At 37.2% G+C, this 21,740-nt stretch overlaps 1 protein-coding gene across 13 annotated transcripts in view; it reads left to right on the forward strand.

Annotated features, from left to right (window-relative positions):
• The window catches only part of EBF1 (EBF transcription factor 1), a 280,920-nt gene that overhangs the window by 252,640 nt on the left and 6,540 nt on the right, over positions 1–21,740 (forward strand). For 10 of the 13 annotated variants that reach the window (XM_050905145.1, XM_050905146.1, XM_050905151.1 and 7 more), the window contains 3 exons: positions 16,056–16,121; positions 16,728–16,905; positions 18,472–18,651. In XM_050905145.1, coding sequence (XP_050761102.1) covers positions 16,056–16,121; positions 16,728–16,905; positions 18,472–18,651 — 424 coding nt within the window. The remainder of the gene's footprint in view (positions 1–16,055; positions 16,122–16,727; positions 16,906–18,471; positions 18,652–21,740) is intronic. The other 3 variants (XM_050905154.1, XM_050905155.1, XM_050905153.1) reach the window with 1 other exon arrangement.

The following is a 21,740-nucleotide window of genomic DNA, read 5'->3' on the forward strand; positions in this document are numbered from 1 at the left end:
CTTCCCATGGACCAACAAGAGCATTCTGCTGTGTGACTTATCCCTGCAGTCAAGGAGAATTGTTGAGGCCATGAAGTGAGTGTAAGCACATGCTCAGCCCTCCAGAGCCGAGGAGTTAACAGCCGTATCTTTGTCAACAGACATTTCTAAAACCATTGAGGCTATTTGAGAAGTTTGATCTCCACTAGTTTAGAACCAGTATTTTCAGAAGTGCTCATTGTTCATGCTTGGGATGAATTGTTTGAAATGTTCCAGCTGTCTGCTGGAAGTAGGCAAAGAAAAAAGACAGATTTTGAAATTTTTTTTCTGTCTCCCAGTGCTTCAGTAGCCAAATTCCAGTGGAGAATGTCCTCCCATAGTGAGGAGAATAGGAGCACCTGGGAACTAGGGTCTTTGGACTGCTAGACTGGCAGTTGATGTAGAGATCTGTTTAAAGTAGAAACACAATATATAGTTTCTGGAGAAAAAAGAGTGGCAGCTGGGCTATGGAGCCAGCTATGGGCCAGAGTCCTGTTGCCTTCTTGTACAGAGCAGGTCAGGGAAAGCAGCCAGCGTAGGGTTGTCACTAGCAGATGCGCATGCCTGTACATACACACACACAAACACATGCACCAAGAGGAGAGACAGGCAGTACAGTGGTGGTGGGATTAGCACCCAAAGCTTGGAGTGAGATCAAGTACCAGGAGTGTGCTGGGCAGTATAGTCTTTCCTTTCTAATACAGACAGGAGGCAGATCAGAGGAAACAAGAGATCTCTGGGGAGAAGTGAAAAGAAATACCGTGATGCTAATGTTAAGAAATCATATCGTCGTCCTGTAGGAGCAGTCTGTAGAAGCCTGCCTGTAGAGCTGGGGAATAAGCCTGCACGTGTGTGTGCAATTTCCCTGTCTCATGTGTTTGCATATGTACACACAAATACACACGTGTTGTTGGTTCTTGCATACATAACTGCAGTGGAAATCACTAAAGAGTTCAGATCACAACAACATGTTGAGTTTATTGAGGTTTATTCATGTAACTACCCTACAATCCTTAAAATAAATCCCTGGCAGATATGTTGCGATTCTGCAATTTTGTTGAAACTCCACAGCTATAGCTGTAAAACAGTTTCAACTGTGAGCTAGATTTGAAACACATCCATCCTAAATGATTTAATAACAACGATTCCTCTTTATATGCAATTTCCTAGAATTTATTTGCCATTTTCACCACTCTTACAACTCATCACTTGTATTTAAATTAAGCGCAAGATTGTTCACTCTGTGTTTGAGACGAAAGTCATTGCATCGACACCCTCCATGATCTGACGTCCTCTCCCTCCCAGTCCGTTGCTTAAATGCTGTCTCTAGGAGACCCCTTATCCCTCCTGAAAGGGACCTTTACTTCTAGTTTCTCTTCAAGTAGATGAAAGTGGAGCCTCTCTCTCTCACACAGGGCCTCCCTGCTGAGCAGAGAGCACACATAACCAGGCTCCACCTTCCCTTCAGCTCCTTTTCTCTGGTGAGTCATTAGACCCCTCCAAGACATATCCCACCTCCTCGTTTAGGACACTAATAGAAAACAGGTGGTTATTAAGAACCAGTGGCTGTCAAAAGCAGTTGTCTTTTCCCATATGAAATTCCACAGATCTGCCCTTTATCCATCGTGACATGGATATTGTTTATATTGCAAATAAAGGTTGTCTCTAAATGTGGGTGGGTTGGCCCAGGCTTGCTTGCTAGCGGAGGTTAAAATAGCAATGAAGACAAGGCAACTCAGGTTTGCTGCTTCAGACAGACCCAATGGAAATTCCAGAATGCATCTCCATCTGCTAACTCCAGATACTGTATTTTAACCTGAGTTAGTAATTTTCAGCTAAGAAAACACGTATTTGGGGTTTTTTTTCCACCCAATGTAACAAGAGGGTTGTTAGAAAACTTTTATACTAAGTATGGGCAGGAAGGGGGAGTATGTGAAGAGGAGCTGTTGGAGTTCACCTGTATAGCAAGGAGGGCATGAGATGTGCTTGGCGGTTTCTACACTGTATTCTAAAATTTATAGGAAAGTGAGACCAGAGTTAAGGTTGGTATTGAACCCTTAACAGTTGGGTTTTTTTCATTTCCTAACCATTTGGGCGCTTGGTTGGTTGTGGGGCTTGTTTGTTTTTTTGGGGTTTGGTTTTCAATTTATCCTATTGAAAATGTTCAGGGAGAGAGTTTCAAAGCTATTGAGAAGACGACAACCAAGATGCCTGAGGATACTATGAAAGTATCCCCCTTATGGGGTGGTGCATGTCAGAGGCATGTCTGGGAGTATGCAAAGAGTCTGAAATGAGAGAGAGCTAAGAGACAGAGCCACACTACTCGCTGAAGGGCAGAGCCACATACAAATGGCTGGCAAGGAGCCCTTTCCTTCCTGAAGGTCAACAGTGTGCATACACATTTCAGTGAGTTTTCTTTGTAAGTGGGTCAGCATTTACTCAGCAAATGATTAGAGCAGATGGTGTAATTTAGAATCTATGACAAAACTTTTAATAGATCAGGGCTAACACGATGACAAGGAGCTTTGCGCCATTCTCCATTCCTGATTTCTGCTTTGCCTTGGGGTAAAAATCATGCCTGGGATTGGATTTTCTAGTCTGCACATTCCATCTGAGCAACTCGAACCACTTGTTTGAACATCCTGTAAGAGGGATCCCTGCATTTCTCTATTCCTGTATCCTTATTGTTATTGTTTTTAAATACAACAATTAACTGAGGGTGGCAGGGAGATACCAAACAGGTAAACACGGACCCTTCAAGGAGCAGAGCTTTTGAAGGAAAAAGCCACAGTTTGAAGAAAGTAACAAAAGCTGCATTTGTGTATTTTGCTCCATGGAGCTGAAAATATCTAGTAAATTGATCCCGTGGGAGTAATAAATACACATTACTTTATCTTGTACTTCATGTCCTATACCCCTGAGCCTTGATAGAACAACACCACTTAATAGACTTAAAAAAAGAGTAATTACAGTCATTGGTTGTGTGATATTTCAGCCCTTCCAGCCCTGCCTGACCTTCTAATTTAGCTCACCGTGTCTAACTAATGCATTTATATTCATCTTTTATGAAGCATGTGTAGTACAAAATTGACTTTGCAGCCTTTAGCAGGATGTCTTACCAGGTTTAGGATCTGGTTAGTACAGCGTACTGTATAGCATATGTACATTTACACCAGAATCTTGCATGCATATGGTTCTGATCAACTATTACTTTTTATCCTTTTGGAAATAAAATAAAAAATATTTATTCCATTTCATCCTCCTCTCCCCTTTTTAAAGCTTTTATTCATTGCGGCATTATTTACAGCTAAACATGCAGGCAGAAAGATGCAAGCATTTTTAAAATGATTACCACTAATGTTTCTACTTGTCAGAAGTGCTTAAATTTTCCTGCACTTTGTCTAAAAACTTAGCACTTTTACCTTTTAAGAATTACAAATTTATAAGATCTTACCAAGCTGATTTACAAACACAGCTGACAGTTTATGATGAATGATGTTGCAAAATGTACAATATGTTTCTCTGTTATTTCTATGCATGTATATATTAAGAAGAAGATTAAGAAGAGAGAGAACCCCCCTCTGTAAGAAACCCTTGAGTTAGAGAGCACACGCACAAATCTCTCTCCTGCGTTGGCTCATAACTTCCTGCTCACTTCACTCATCCAGTAGAGCACAATTGTTCTCTGTGCATTTTCTCCCACCATATGGTATCCTCATTACCATACACTAAGGGTCCATATGGGGAACTTGTGAAGTGAACTGTATTCATTTTAACTGCCAGATGAGCAGCCTTTTGCTTTGCAAGCTTAGCTTAAGTCATCTGCTGTCTTTATGTTGTTATGGCAACACAGCACCAATAAAAAATTCTAATCTACTGTAAGTGTCTGAGATCACAGTATTTTAAATGCTTGCCGTAACTGTCCTCTAAGTGAAGACGCTTGTTCTTTTAGTGTGACAAAGGGTTATTGTCAACTCCAGCAGGTGGCAGTAAAGAAATTGTTTCTTTTTTTTTTTTAGCCTTTTTAAAAAAAGATTATTTTCCTTTTTCCCCATCTCCCCCCACGTCAAAAAGTCATAGAATTACACGACATGGTCAGTCCTCTACATTTCCTAGGATTTCTGATGCTGAGGTCAGAATTGCAGGTGATACTTTTTAAGTTGCAACTCAGATACAAAGGTAGTAAAGTATGAAACTGTGGTGGCAGCTCATGCACTGTATTGACAGAGATCCAGGCTCAAGTACCACTGCACCGGGATTCTGAAGCCTCCATAGCCACACAGCTAGTTCAGTTTTGGAGCTGTTTTTTAGCTGCGTTTCCAAACTCCTGAATCAAACACAAAGCTAATTAAGAATATCTTATAGTAATGGAATTAGGCAGCAGCATCCTTAAATATAAATCATTTTCACCTCCGCAGGCCACATGATATGTTGCATCTCCGTCTCTCTGTCTGTATTGAAAGTGAATGTTTGTAGTCTCAGTTCATCAGTTCACATTAGCCTCATGCTGAATATTTAAACACAGAACAATTTGAACACACCATGAAGAGAGACAGTGACTGCACTTTCACTTGGAACAGCAAGAGCTCATCTAATAATAATTTAGTAAATCAGCCATTTAGTGGCTCAGTTGTACACTGTATTGTGCCAAATAATATTCAGTTCAACTGTACGCTGGTGAAATTGAAATTCAGACTCCAGTCACGTGGCACTTTTTTGCTCAATGGAGAGATGAAATGGAAAATCACCCTCCCAATAGACTGTTTGAATGTAGTGATTTATCAAAAATATAGCAGAGTGACAATATAAACAGGATTTGGTTGTACGTGGTACAATCTATTCTAATTAGGCTTTTATTATTGTGGTTTCTTCTGCACAGATTATTTGATAATTCAGGATTTGCATTTACATCTTCAGTTTATTTTATATGTGGGCAGAGAGCAGATATGCGTAGTTACTGCATAGTTACAGTCCTTTAAGGCCCAGTCCTGGGGGAAGTGTGGTGAGACCTTTATTGCCGTATTTCAAGCCCTGGCTCACAGGGAACACCATGCCCTTAGGAGCAATGGGGAAACGCAGCTGCTGCCTTTCCTCCTCATGAAGCGCCATGTATGTTACTTCATAGCATGAAAGCAATATCAGATTAATTTCTTTTCCCTGTTTAAGGCTATCAGGATTTGTAGGGAGTGGTAATATCGTATATTAGACTAACTGATATAACTGGAAAAAAACAGACAAGCTTTTGGGCGCCCAAACCTCACTTCCTGCGTGCTGACTGTACCTTTTCTTGCCTGTATCAGTGGGTCTAATAAAAGATATTACCTCACCCTACAAAACTTGCCTTGGTTGTAACCATAGACCATTGTGACTTCAGCCAAACAGCTACGTTTTAAGGCTGTCTCTGATGAAGATGGGGGAGAGAGAATATTTTCCTAGAAAGTATGTCGTGAAGTTTAATTTGTTCCCATTAAAGAGGTGCTTTGAGATCTTTGAATGCAGGGCATTGCAGAAGTGTGAAGTAATGTCTATAATCTCACCTACAGTTCCCATTTCTAGCCTAGTTTTAGGTGTTATGCAGTGGTTTACGTGGTGATGTAAAATATGATTGCCGTGTATTTCTCACAACACAGTCCAATTGAGTAGCAGAAAAAGCATCCTCCTAACCATCATGATGCCATTTAGCAGAGAGTGCTGGAAGCAATAGGATGCTTGTTGTCGTAATTCTTCTAAGAAATACAGAGCTTCACAATCTATACTCAGCTGCTGACACTTGAAAACTCAAACATTTTGGTAAAATGAATCAAGCAGTAATGTTTCTTTTATGAGATCTCCTCACAGGAAGGGAAGGTTTGGCACCATTTGGAGATCAGGCTCAGTGATCCATCATAGCAAAGTCAGCTGTCCTGGCGCATCTCATAGGTCACTCGATCGAACCAGTGGCTCTTACAACTGTATTATTGCTTATGGAACAGTAATTGAGGCACCATGGTTAAAAATTACCTGGTCTAATAGGCAGTGAACAATTTGCACTCAATACAATTATAAGCCAAATCATTCATTTCATAACACTTGGACTAATTTATTTGTTGACCTTTTAATATCCATAGCTCTTCAGTAGTATTAACTGCAACTCAGACAAAATCTCTTGTTCATTTTACTTTCATTGATTTTTTTTCCATTGAGGCAATAACAGTTGTTTGAGTACAACCTTTTCTTTCTGTTGTAAAAGTCAATCATGTAACTTATGTTGATATAACTCAACTGGACTGAAATGTCCTCTAAGTACAATAGCATACAATCTCATGCTACATGTATAAACGTGGATATACCTTTTGGATTTATTTTAAAGAATGTTTTGGAATATATTTGTGACTACAGATGACAAATGATATGCTTGCTGAGAGAATGAAAACAAAACACAGAAGCATTTTTTAAAGCAGTGCCACGTATATGTAACACATTTTTTTGTTCATATATTGTGGGAGATCTAAGACACAGAAAGTTTGGAATTTGTCCCTGTTAATTTTGTCTTTAGGATGGCCTAAGCGTCTTTACTAATAATGCTATATTCATAATTTCATCTGGACATAGCATCTTGTCTCTTGAAGTCCTAACATTTTACAGAATAGAGGTGCTTAATTTTTCCAAATGTGAGCTTCTGACAAATAAAATATGTGTAAAAGTATTTTTTAATAAATAGGAAGGAAATAATACTAATATTTTGATACTCTGAATTTTCTTTCATTTTTTCAGTTTTAAACTAGCATGAGAGCTAAGAGTTTTTGATGATGAAAAAACTTACTGAAATATTGATGCATTTTGAAAAATCAGTGGTGAGTTTTGAAGCACTTCCATAAAATATGTTGGTGTAGTGACACTGGTAATCTTTTCACTCACCACTGAAAAAGGAGCCCTAGATTGTGTAAAATGGTGTGCCTGCTTTTACACTGTGCAGGTGTACACAGAAAGATAGTGTTATCTCTGTGAAATGTTGGATAAATTTAATTTCTTAAATACATGGTTAGTCAACATTTATACTTGCTTTGGATAATTTCAGCTGAATTTTTAAGGCTGTAAATTAAAAATAATAGTATCAGAAACAAAATATCTTTTGTTTCTGATAAGAAAGTTGGAAATTTTTTAGACTATATTCTAGGAGGCACTTCATTGATGTAGTCTTTCTGAGCCAAAGCCTCTTTGTACAATAAAATACTGTAAGTCCTTTGAACACATAGTTATAAAATATAGTTGTTACACATTTGGCATTTTATGCTTCCCTAGAAATTACCACTTGGTATCTACACCTAATCTATGGTCTGTCTTTTCATTTCAATTGAGTCTGAAGCGGTCCTTCGTTGTAATGAGAATGCCCCTTTCAAGAGACTTCTTTTAATTATACCGATGATAAAATGTAAGTGAAAGTAGTTATTTGTAGGGGTTATGACTGAGCAGTGTTTTAACTGTAATACTAAAACCTACCAACATTATTCCAGTCTCTATTTCAACATTTTTATGCACTCACTCCCCACAGAACATAGTGGAATATCATTGTAGGTCAGAATTTCAATGCATCTTATTTTTCAGTTTTCCTCCTGCTATTAAAAGTAACCTGAACTCTCAGTTTCTAACTCCTAACACTTCCTACCTGAAGCGTACAATCCAGAAAAGTGTCAGTTTCACAGATCTTAATGATATGCTGGGGTTTTTTTTGTTGTTTTGGTTTGTTGGGGTTTTTTCCCCTTCATTAAAAGAAAATGCGGGTGGGTCTTTAATTGCATATAGATGAACACTTGTTTTTTACAGAAAATAGCTAGTTTGGCATACTTAGATATTTATATGGGTAAATGCATTAATAAAGACTAACTCTGAAAATTAAATGGACAAAACACATATGTACAATTTACACTTAATTGCTAGAAAGCTCTGCTGATTTAACTCAGCAGACATTCTTGCATTGCAATACCAAACATAATTGTATATCTCTATAGATTTAAATGCAGTCAAGTGAATTATGCCACCCAATACATTCTAGATTTGACCTAATGGAAGAACAATTTAAAAGTGATACAACTTGACCTGTGTTTGGAAAGTCTTTGTGTATACAAATGATAGAAAATAGAAATCAGCCTGTCTATTTGACAAGTAAAATGTTTTTCACTCTTACAAATACATAATTGGATATCTACATTGTGCCACACAACAAATCACAAGCCGCATCTAATCTTTTTTTAATCCCCAGTATTCCATGGAATTTTTCTAATGGGCACAATAATATGATTTGCAGAATAAAGCTTCTAAAATAGCCTATGCAGTATCTTTGAACGATGGTCTCAGAATTTAGTGTCTCTGTTCATTTTTCCGAATTCTTCTTAAGTTTACTTAAGTCCAGACCCTTCAAATAATTCAAAACATTCTTCTTCTTCTTCCATAAGGGGACTTGGACAATTTTACAAAAATATATGGGTATAAAATAGTCAGGAGAAGACTTTGAGTAATAACTCTTTTTTTTTTCTTTTTTTTTGCTTGCAACTCTCATCTGCGGCTGTTTTCAAGAACTAGGAATGTTAATACTATGAAGGGCAGAGGAAGAACTATCAGAAAATCTTACATATGCAAAACCAAAAAAACCACCCCAAACCTAAAAGCTCATTAATCTCAATAACGAACATCTGCTTCAAAGTACTGTAGATGCTGGTACAAATATTTTGGGGTAAATTTTCAGAAAGAAATGCCTGAGGTTCCTATCTGAGATTGCTTTGTACATGACTCTCTATATTTTGCCCAGGGACTGAAAGTAGCTCTGGCACATACAGAAAATTTAGAGTGCAAAATGTGCTTTTAGGTCATTGTGGCAAACCTTTGAGGTCAGACAGAAGAAAATAATCTAATGTTATCATTTGTTTGTTCATATGCTCATGGATAAATCAGGAATAATCTTTTTGTTGTCTAGATAGATGGGAATAGTATGAGTCACTGTAAACTGGTGGGATGGAGGAATTTCTGTAAAGCAAGTTGGTGAAGAATTTGTTGTTAGCCATTGAATTGAGTTTATGTGGAATTATCCATTCATGATCTAGCCTGTATCTCATTTATTTTGTCTTCTAATGATTCACTGGATCTGACAAACTGATCATAGTATGAAAGATGGGATTGCATAACTAAGGAAAAGCATGTGCAGAAGAACTGGTCTTTACATGCTGCGATAAATACTGCAACCTTTTGTACAGCGTGAAAAATGTGTTTCCTTTCATGATCTCGCTATGTTTCAAACTGAGGGGATCTGTCCTTAGATCCGCACAGTGTGAGCTTGCAAGATAACCTGTGGGAAATGCTGTAGAAGATGCCAGAGAATTACCATAGCGTCGATTTCTTGATGACAGTGTTAGTGACTCCCAAATATGACTGACATCTACCAGCTACCAGTTGATGTGCTGTAGGATGTGAATAGGTATAAGAGTACAATGCAGTAATATCTACAAGCCCTGCGCTGTGTGCATGGAAGGTAGATCGGCCTCATGAGTTAAAATTTGACGACTCTGAAGGGTTCCTGCAGGTAGCTATAAATGCCTTTTTCTGGTAAACTTAGGGGTCTGGGGCAAGACATACTGTAAACATACTTAGGAGAATCAAAGTTCTACAGCTATCTGAGGGACATAGATGTGAGTCATGTAATCACTGTTGGATAAAGTCCCTAAAAGAGGTGATTTTAGCACTGGCAGAGTGATTTTAGTTCTGCATATCTGCTCTCACATACCCACTCTTCTCCCTTTGACTTAGAGACCTAACGTGAGCAGCAAACTCCAGAGCTTTTAGCAACAAAACCGTCCAAATTACTTGCCAGATGCTTCAGTTGATGGTAATATGGTGGGAGCATCCAGACTCTCAAATGTCAGTTTATTCAAAGAGTTATTCCAATGCAACTATATTAGTGCTACTTTATTCCATGCTACTGTGTATCTAGATGAAGTACACATCTGTGCTAGCTACTAATTCTGTTGCCATTGTTATGTGCCCATCATTTATGGAAATGAAGACCAGCAGCATGAGTGGTGTGGATTAAAAAAGGAGGCTGATACCTTTTTTTAGTATCTAAGTACACCATATTAACGGGAGGGTAATAGGGGTAAGATGGGAGACTTGCAAGGACAGACGTACAGGTGATCATCGTAATATTGTTCCTTCTTTTGTCAGCAGTATTTGCAATGGAGACTGTTTGAATAGGGTGTGTTTTCCCTAGTGCTATGCATTTATCACCTTTGTGGTTAAGAGGTGTTTTAATCATTGATTCTCAATGTTTATGGCTAGATGCCTGCTCGCATTTGCACTTCAGTGTTTGTTGTTTCTGCTGCCTCGTATAGACTTTCTATATTTTATTTATAAGGTTGGCTCATTGTGGAGCAGGTGGTAAGGTCATGCATGACTGTTTTTAGTGCTGTAGATTTAGGCTGTGATTTTCAGTTTGGGTGGAGGCTGATGAGACTACAATGGCTTGGAAAAGCTAAGGTTCTAGCTCCCACTGTAGACTTATTTTCTGGAAATTGCCATTGAAATTCAGTGACAGGAATTCAGTGCACTTCCATCCTATAGGCAGCGGTAAGCAGAAGCTTTTTTTTTACCCCTCAAGTGAAGTATGTTGTCTTTCTGTCTCATTTTGCCTTCCTGTCTTTGTAATATCTATATGGTGTTTACTTCCTCAGTACAATTCAATTATAATATATGGAAACAACTCAGTTGTTTGTTTGCTAGAGAAGTTTTCATCTTTGTGTGAGTACAAATATCTTTTTAGTGAAATGGCCCTGTTATTTTATACTTCCCATTAGGCTGGCATAGTTCCCTCAGTTTTACAGTAAATGGAGGATCTTTACATTTTGAATGGCTTTTATGAGTCTTTATAAAACTATAATTACTGAAAATGATACAATAATGCAGTGCTCAGTGTAGATGTGGAGAGATGGGAGGTTCTGGACAGGCTGAAACTCTTGTATACCAAGCTAGACGGCTGGCATTTTAGATCTGTGGCATTCTTCTAAATGGCTCTCTACCAAAATGTTGGTTTTGCCTTTACACTTGAAAGAGGTGTTCGTAATTTTATCTTTATCTTTTAAAATATAATGCATACACAGATTTTAAGTATAAATTTAAAACTTAGTTCTAACACATACCCTTAACGAGCACATTTATAGTTTCACCCATTGAAAAACAAATGAAAAGTTTGAGCACAAATTATTGTAATTTTGACTTGAAATTTCAGAATGTGACCTTTCCAAGGTGAAGAAGGGAACTGGAGTCTGATGTTCAGCATTTTGACTCTGCAGAAGAGGTTTTTTTCTTGCAAGTAGCCATGAGAGTAGGAAGTTAGAAGGCAGAGCCAGGAGGTCAGACATAAGAGTCAAGGAAGTATGAATGACATCATCATCCCTAAGTACCCTCTCAGAAGATGAATGAGCTCTCTCTTGTATTACAATGCTAAAGAGCATTAGAAGGTGATATGATATCTAGACAACACATAAGATAAATGCCTCAGAGTATGCTAGAACAGCTTCCCCCCCACGCCCTCCACAAGTACATAAATCCTTTGGTGGTCTCAATAATACAATGTGTGGCTGATGAGTATTATATATTGTGGTCAGCTGCTTCTTGACAAAATTCATTTAGATTTAACAAATACCTTGAACATTATCTAATTTAGTTACTTAAGCCAAATAACTCAGTTTAATTCTAGATACCCTTTATCTGACTAGACTCACAGCCCTTTTGGGACACAGAGTGGATTTTTTTCACTAGTTGCTGAATAAAAAGTAAGCAGATGTCAACAGAAGAAATATCCCATCTTTTTTAAAGCTGGCACAAAATGTATGTATCATAATAAAACTTGACACAAAAAGTTTTTGTCATGATAAAACTTGAAATGTAAGTTTCACGATCTTAATGAATTCCTTCTGAAGGGAATACATGCCACAAACAACATGTGCAAAGTTGATGTAATGTTGGTTCAAGATACCTTCTGTCAGAAGTGGATTCAATCTGAATTTCAGTCTTTGTGCTTCAAAAGCACAGTCATTCCGGTATGATTTATGTAATCTCTCCTACAGTAATTTTGGAATATGCAAAGTTGCAGCAGACTTCACTACATAGCGTCCTCTTTTGCTTATGTAAACAGTCCTTAGTATTTTCAGGAGGAAAATTTGATTAAAATATTTAATTGCATTCCTGTTTCAAAAATTAAAAAAGTAAAAATCCCTCAGTAGAAAATCAGCTTCAGTTTGGAATAAAAATGGACTCTGGATCTGTGGTGTGTAGCTGCATGGAGGGCAGAGTTCTGATGCATCATATTTAGTCACTAAAGTAATCTTCCCTCTTTTCAATATTTGCTCAATTGTTATTTTTATAGAAATAAAATTATGCTCATGTGAAATAAAATGCAAGACAAGAAAAACCTCACTTTAGCTCTAACTAAATGCTGCAAAGTCCTTTATTCTAAACCAAAAGCTGTCAGAGTTTTAGCATTAATAGAAGAGTGAATCTTTCTTGACAAATGTCCCCATAAATTAGATATTAGCTTTAGTCAAACTCTGTCTCTCTCAGGAAATATTTCCACTTGCATATTCAATTGGAAGGACCTTACATGATGCCCACTTACTGCTATGAAAATCTAGGCTTCTGTGATGAAGGCAAAGAAAAATTTCTGTGAACAAAAGAATATCTGGAATAAGAGACCTTTGAGCTTATGCAGAGATTTCTTTTTATAGAATGTGAGTTTCACTCACTTTTTGATATGTCTGTCTGCTGCTCTGTCCACCTATCTGTCTGTTTATCTATCACCATTGCGGTGGTAACATGCAGTATCAATTGGATTTTAAAAGACATAGATCTTTTATATTAGCTGTCCTTTTTTATAATACCTTTTACAAATTTAATCAATGCATTTTAATATACAATATAGTTTAAGTGCAATATACAATAAATATTCGAGCTTCATCTTAAACATGCTCTAGCCTTTAAATTGTTAAAACTGCAGTGCCCTTTCAATCTACTTACATAATGTCATAAAATATACATTTCAAGGTAAATGAAGTCAGCTACTTCAATTTAGTCCCTCAAACTGGTAGTAAATGAGAGGTTAACACTATGGTGCCAAACCCATTATTGAGTAAATTTAGCACCTTGGACAGCTCTGTAAAATCTTTATTGCTTTCCTGACCTGCTCGTCATGTTCTGTCTATGTGTTCAGTGGCTCTCAGCTCTGATTGAAAGGCAATATATTAGATCCCGAACACAAACATGCTCGGGGGCTGCTTCACTGTGAGCGTAATGACATGGAGGTGAGAACAATTTTCTGGTCACCGCAATCCAAGCACCTTGCAAGGTCTGTTGCTCTAACTTATAGAGGACTTTTGGGGCTCCTTTGTATGTGGAGCCGTAACAGTAGCTTCTATGGTAATTTAAGCGGAGCTGCAAAGGGTTTAAGATGCATTCAGAAAACAAGAAGTTAATATCTTGAGCATGTCTGCAGTAGCATTTTATTGTGCATTTTTAAAGCTAGTTTGTGTCTATAAGAACTACCGTCAGCTCTGAAATAGAAGATACTACTATTTGACACAGGAGTTTTTGTGTAACACCTACTTTGTATGATCTGAAAATGTCATAAACAAGAAATGCTTTTATTGTGTTAAAATATTGTTAGAGAAAGTATGAAACTCAAATTTACAGACTCTGAAAATGTTGAAAAAAATATAACCATTGACTAGCTGGGAAAATTGAATGCTACTTGTCAAGTATATTTCAATAAACCATCATGACAATTAGTTTTATTTGCATGCAATATGATATGGCATCAAAGAACTTCCAATGTTTAAGAACTGGAATATATTTGATATTAGGTACAGTGGCTGTAAGATTCCATGTAATTACCTCAATTTTTAACATGGTCTTCAATCTCTTTTTAGATGCATTCTAAGGTTTTTAGCTCAACATTACATAAATAACTATGATTAGTCAGGTAGAGCAGAAATGACTATTTAAACTTTCCTTTTTTTTTTAGTAATTTGGCATAATGACAGCTTAGGTTAACAATATTCCAAAGCAGTTTGTGGGCTCTGTATCACATTCTAATTTTCCATCAGTGAAATATATAGTGCAAACAATTTCTACTGAAGTGAAATAAATCCTAGTTTGCAAAGTCAAACACCTGTGCAGTAATTTTCCACCTAAAATCATGGATTGAAAAAGATAACATTTTTCAGTAACATCTCTGTTCTTCTCTAGTTTGTATCTTCAGTATGAGGCAAAAAGGGCAACTCAGTGTTCTGATGATTCTGGTAAAGCAACAAGGATTGATTGTACCTGGATGTTGTTTGTAGTCTGTCTGTCCATGATTATACTGCTAACTGTTGTGGTCAAGCTACACAAAAAAAACCCAAAACAACAACCACAACAGAAAGAAAAACAAACAAACAAACAAACAAACCAAGACAGAAAAAGGCTGTAGGAACTTAAGTCCTCAGAATCTGTTTGAAATGTAGAGATTTAAAAATCCATCAATTATGTATTACATCTCACTTCTTATGTGGAAAATAATTTAAATGTGTGTTCTGAGAGAGGGGTGTGTGCAGCAGAAGGCAAGCCTAAATGTTTACTGGGAGTACAAAAATCCTCCATCTCATTTTTAAATTTAGGACATTATATATGTCATAAGTAGTTACTGCAGTATGACAACTATTTTATCTTATATTATAGAGAATTTAAAATTGAAAAAAATGCTAATATGCATCTAAAAGCTTGTCATTTGAAGAGTTGTTCAAGGATTTTTGAAGAGGTTATGGTGACAGCAAAATGAATGCAATTATATCTCTATTTTCTGATCAGAGTCTACAGTATATGAAAATTGAGCATTACTGTTTCTTTTTGGTATAAAATATGGCTATTGTGTAAAATATTTTAAGTTTAAAAGTTTAACTTTGTAGAAAACTGTAAAATCCTTAGAACTGGTACTATTTTTGTAAGCTACCTGCAGAAATATACCGTGGTGAATAGCATCATGTTAGTATATTAGAGCAATACTTAGGGGCTGGGAATTACAAAAATATATTGTTTTACTCAAAGGACAGTCTCAACTGGTTTTGATCAGGCAATTGGGAATCTGCTAGATGCTTTGAAAGAATAAGAAAAAAAATTTCTTCTGGGTTAGTGCTGCAATGCGTTTTTACATTTTCTATCATCAGGATTGTTCATAGAGATTTTTCCACACTGTAAAATGTAAGAACACAGGAAATGCTATTATTACTTGAATGCCAGTTTAAAATACTCTAAGAAATATTAAGTGAAAAGGAACAAATAGGAAAATGGAGGAAAAAAAAATTACCCAAAATGGAGAAATAAATCCCAGACTGTTTTAAATTCTGCTGTCCATGGGGGGAATTTTTCCAGGAAACACTGCACTATACTGGGCCATTCTCTCACACTGTTTGTGTTTTCCTCTTGTGCATCATTTTACGTACATGGATCCTACCCTGACCCATCATATCAGGATACAAACCAAAGAAGTTGAAAGGTTACATTACCAGTAGCATAGGACTGATTGGATATCTTTTGAATGTGGCCTGCTGGGTAAGGTCACAATTCCTGCAGCATGCAATTAAGAATAAAATAAACACATTGAAGGGTTTCATAACATGCTCTGAATGACATTGATTGCAGTAATCTAGTAAATGACCTCAGGATTGTATTCTGCAATAAACCGATGAGTGGTTTATAGTACAGATGGTAGAGACAATTGAGTGATGTATTTTGTTTTGCAGCACCAATGATTCTCACCTTTTGACTTGATTAAGCGTGTGTGTGAATAGGATGAACTAGTGATTTAACACCATTCAGTGGTTGCTGAGAGTTGTTACAATTAAGGTGTACCTGGTGGGAGGAAAAAAACCCCCACAAAACACGGTGCAGCTAATAGAAGAGTATAAAAGATTCTAATATTTGTTTTCCCCCACAAGGACTTTATTGAACTCAGAAGAATGCATCTGTTTTTATATTGACAGGAAGTAATACTTAAGAGGGCTGCTGATTTAGTAGAAGCACTCTATGGTATGCCACATAATAACCAGGTAAATGCATTCTACTTCAGCAATTCTAAAACATGGCTATTTCTTAGATGTATAGATAGATCAGGGGCTAAAGGTATATGATACTACAATGTGAGACAAGAATAAATATAGAGGGCAATGTTGTATCTGGAGTGGGGTTCAGTTTGCTTGTTTTCTTTTTTAAAGGGTGTGAATTCAGTGCTTGTACAAGCAATGTGTTATTAACCCTGGAGGCATTTGCCCACTTTCACCAGATACTATATAATATGGGCAATGATATGCATTATGTCTTGCCACCAGTGATTTTTCAATCTTACCCTGAAGATAGCTTTAAGGTGGAGTAAGCCTAGGCTCCAGCCCCATTATGCCAGTTGGTCTCGTTACACAGAAGCGTGGCCGCTGGGAGTGAAACTTCCGACTCTTTTACCACAGATGTCAGGATTTATCACAAAGGCAGCAGATCTTATAGGCATTAGCTATCAGTCGGTCAGCCAACTGGTTCAGAAAGAAAAGCATCTAGTTTTTTGCCTTTGGACAGGGAAATGTTTCATTTTACTGTGTAAGAAAAGGTTTGTCAGAGTTGCATTGGTAACTCTTTTATTCTTTTTTTCCCTTCTTATCCTCTAGGAAATAATCCTGAAAAGAGCAGCAGACATCGCAGAAGCGCTCTACAGTGTCCCCCGCAATCATAACCAGCTCCCCGCCCTTGCTAACACGTCAGTCCATGCAGGAATGATGGGAGTGAATTCCTTTAGTGGTCAACTAGCTGTCAATGTTTCCGAAGCCTCACAAGCCACCAATCAGGGTCAGGAGAAGACTCGTCTTCCTCTCTCTATGAACCTTTTCTGATAAAAGTCAGGGAAACGTGCAGAGCAGTGAAAGAGTGATGGTTCAAAACTGAAGGCTAGGAGCACGTCTAGACAGACACCATCCCACATGCATGCACAACCTTTGAATGACACAATACTGTCATGAGATGGGGCTTGCTTTGGTGACTTTTGCCCCAACTCAGGAAAAGCACTTCTGCATATATCTAAATAGCTTTTCATTCTGCTCAGAATAACACTTGTATTTGTGTTTAAATCCCACTAATTTTAAAAGGATTTCTATCAACTTGAGCATGTACTTAATGTTAAGTACTTGCTTATATAGTTTCCTGAGCATGGATGATCTCTCAGTCTGCGCCCTATGTAGCATTTCTTTATAACACAAAAGTATCCCCTGAATATTTGTCGGTTTGGTTTGGTTTGGTTTTGTAAGAGACATAATAGTGGCACTGATTTTTTTCCGAGTTTGAGACTTTTCTAAATTTTGAAACTAGCAAAAAATAGAAATATTTATAAAGACATTTTCAGAACTTCTCTAATTTTTTAAATTAGGTGTTTTTCACTTTGTATAAAACCAATATTGTTTTAATTCCTACAGTTAAAAATTAAAAAAAAATGTGAAGAACATTTTTGTAAAAACCCTTTGCATTTTCCCCTCTCCTTTGCTCAGCTCTATTTATTATCCAACTTAAAAATCCACTTCAATGAGAAAGTATTAGAATGAGGCTATTTTCTAGAAGGGCAGACAGAATTATTTTGCATTACACTAAAACAGGAATTATTTTTAGATTAAAATATTTTATGGATGTACTGTGTGGTAGGAAGAAAAGTTGGCATTTTTTCTTCTAGGAGTGAAGATGTGTTTTGTATTTCTGTGCTTCTAGAAACAAATCTTCCGTTTTGGATATTTGGATATGAATTTCCCCAAACGTCATTTCCAGAATTAGGTAGAGATTCAAATTTTAACTTGGTGCCAAATTTGATAGTCATTTTCTACCAACATAATGATCAGACCAGGGCAAAAAGACTAAGGGTATCCCACTACTTTGAGAAATATACCCTACATTTTCTAAAGTGTGCAGTGAGCATCTAATTTGAGCTGCGTTAAATGAGAGTGACATCAGAAAAAAGTTAACAAAAATCACATGCTTTTAACATACATTTAAGTCAGTATGTACCCCTTACTTGGAAAATGTAGGTCGTGTTTACTCCATTTCCTACAAACAGCTCTTTTAGAGTGAGTGTTCCTATAATACCCAATGGTAATCTTTGCTTGAGGGCATGGGTTGCCTGAGGAGCAGTGAAGGCTGTAGCCTCCTTCCTCCCCCCGCTTTGTGCTCCCATCAGCAATGACCTAGGCAGTGAGGGTTCACCATTTGGGTTACCTGGTGGTAGTGGTGGTCAGTCCTGGCCCTCCCCATGCACACCATGGCTGCACTAGGCTGCTGGCTTGGTAGCCCAGAGTTACTTGCTTGTAGCTCTTTGTGTAAGAAACTGTTCTCGGGCTAATACCAATTTCTAAATGTATTCCCTCCCCACGAAAGGTTTCACTCGCAACTCAAGCAGCGTGTCACCTCATGGCTATGTGCCAAGCACCACCCCTCAGCAGACAAATTACAACTCTGTCACAACAAGCATGAATGGCTATGGGAATGCTGGAATGTCAAATTTAGGCGGTTCTCCAACCTTCCTGAATGGATCTGCTGCCAATTCTCCCTATGCCAGTGAGTATTATACAGCTTTTCTGTATTTTGCACATTTTCATTAGAAGGAGATGGTGACTTTTCTGTGATACTCAATATTTAGTTTCTATTTTGAGCACTTGAAACAGAGCTTGGTCCTTTCTCTCCTCTCTAAGACACTGACCTTTGAAGCACTTCGAAGACATTAGTGTTGCCAGCAATGCTCTTCTCTGTTTTTTATTATTATTATTATTATTATTATTATTATTATTATTATTATTATTTGGGAGTCTCATAAGAGTTTAAAAAGAATAACATCTCTCATGATGTGGGCTGATAGTTTCATAACTTACCTTATACTCTGTAAATAAGAAATGCTGTCCTCAACATTGCTAGAAAGCAGGGATGGCATAAGTGACTTAATGTCCGTTGGAGTGCATCAAAAGTCAGTTGTCAGTACACAACTTTTTGTTGCAGTGGGTATGAAAGGAAGCTAAGGATATTTGCTGCAGGAAAAATAGTTTTTTCCAGCTGTAAGATATGAAGGGCAGAAAAGTTTACTGTAATAAGACTGACATTTCCATAAGCTGCATGATGATGTTTCCGAGACCTCTCAGCAAATAATATGTTCATAACCTTTATAGAAATTATGTATTACTATTGGGCCTAATCTTGATTGCTTATACTCCATTTGCTTTGTAAGTAGGTATTACATTGACTTCAGTGAGAGCTTAGTATTACTCAGTAAAATGTGACAATGGCTCTTAGAGTTTGTGTTCTGGTGTCTGTACGGTGACCACCACAAAGATGTAAATCATACAAATCATATATTTCATGGCATAAAGAGCTTATGGTCTACAGTCCCAGTTATGGAAATAATTATGTGTAGGACTAACTTTCTGCATTTTGATATTAAAGGTTTAGTAACCTGTTTAAATATAAATACGTTTCTATTGGTAAAGGCCTATGAACGTCTTCTGCAGCCGCTCACACAGCTCAGTAGTCCCTATTCACATGAGAAAAATAAATGAATAGGACCTGCCCAATTCCTCTGACATTACTCATGTGGCATAAAGGATTCCACTGACATCTGTAGAAAGCTGCTAGCAGAATCAGGCCAGAAGATCTTGTCATATAAATAGGTTTATAGACTGAGACCCTAGCATGGACAGAACAAACAGACTGCTGAATGTACCAAGATTTACGCAGCAAATCTTAAGTTTGGTGGTGTAAGAGCAGTAATGAATTATTTTGAATTGCATTGCTAGAGTTCAGAATTAAAAAGGGGATAGTAACTCTCATTTAAAAAATTACCTCCAAGGCTTCTTAGCTGCTGCGAATTTAGAAGAAAATATTTACCCACATAACTAGTACTTATAACCTGGGAATTGCTAACCAGTTATTATTTTTGTACTCTAATAATAATGTAATATGTAATGTTACAAAGTAGCTTACTTATTCAGTTGAATTTACTGTCATAGAATCTGCACACTCTGAATTCATAACATAACATGATTGATGAGACATCTCTTTTTGGAAGCAGATGCCAGTAATGCATTTAAAATACTCTAGCAGTGTTATTATTTCATACTTATGAACGAAGTCCTCTTTAGAATAGCACTGCACTTCCCAGCCCTGGTTCTCTATTCTAGTTATATTTTGGGAGGTTTTCTTGGTAGATCTGTCATTCTGCTAATGCCTAATCCATTGAATCAGAAAATGCTTCAATCATGACCTGAAAATTAAAAGGTGGCATTCTTAATTAAATCAATAAACTAATTGCTGTATAGTAGCAATTCAATTTAGGTGCTTTGATTGCTCTCCCTTAGCAAGTACTTCCAGACATAGAGTGACTTCAGACTAAGATTGTATCTGTCAGACTGTGAAACTTTGAACATTTAATTTCCATTAATTGATTTCCTCAGTGTTAACAAATATGATATCAGATTCTCAAATAAGAACTTAAATAGGGTGATTTTTATCTACATAAATGCAAATAAAATAATAATTCAAAGCCCAGATGATAGGAATTTTACTCTATAATATGCAGTGTCTAAACAGGACAAAGAATGAAAGTATGGCATCTTACTATTGGTCCTTTCCTTTTTTTTTTTTTGTTGGATAAGAGGGGAAACTGGCAATGCTGTCTGAATATAAAAGTAGTTGGCTTTATTTTCATGAAAACACATTCACTTAAAACCTCAATGATAAATACATGAGCCAAAGATATTTATCCCACTATATAGTAAAATTTATACTATGCTTATTTAGAAAAACTGAAGACTCTCATTTTATTCAGTCTTGTAGTTAAAGCCAGATCTTCATTTAATGTATACCAGAATGGCTTCGTTGCTTAGCTATTCCAGCTGAGATTCCAGTCGATGGCTCTGAATGAGAATGTTGTATTGACTGTATTCAGATGGTGGTCATAGATCCTCTGGGAGAATTATTTGTCTTGACCATCATAAAACAGACTTTCATTTTCAAAATTCTCCATCTCGGGTGAGATATGAAATGCCACTCCCTTCCTGTGCATAATAAAGTGGTCACATGAGAAATATGACTGTTTTCCATGTCACTGAGAATTCCTGGGAAGTCCCCACAGCAGAAACTTTCCCAAAGCTGATGGATACAGGGAAGCTGGAGACTGGCTTGGTACTAGTAGTTATAACACGGAAAGCGTCTGTGGCCATTGTGAGAAAGGTTTAGTGGTTTCTCCCATTGGGAGATAAAAGAAAAACATGATTTCTGTCAGTTATCCACACTTTTTTTGTGCAACAGACACTGAAAACACTAGTGCCACGAGACCAAAGGAGTAAAAAACTGTCAGAGCGGCCATCTCACTGGTTGCTTCATGCTGGACAGCCTCCATGTATATATATGTGTGTGTGTATATATATATACATTCACAGCTTTTGGAATAACTCCTTTTAAATCCCAGTTCTTGCAGGATTTGAGAGAGGAAAGAAACCCAACCATTTTTGCTGACTTTTGACAAGGTGGTTGACTGGGTCACCACTAAGACCTCTCTACATTCTGCAAGTTTGCTTCAAACCCCGTTAGGTCTTTCTGGAGCTATCTTGCTACAAGGAAAGCACGGCTTAAAATGCTGGTTTTGGAGGCCAGTTAAA

The sequence above is a fragment of the Gymnogyps californianus genome, chromosome 14 (assembly GCF_018139145.2).
Source record: "Gymnogyps californianus isolate 813 chromosome 14, ASM1813914v2, whole genome shotgun sequence".
Classification (NCBI taxonomy): Eukaryota; Metazoa; Chordata; class Aves; order Accipitriformes; family Cathartidae; genus Gymnogyps; species Gymnogyps californianus.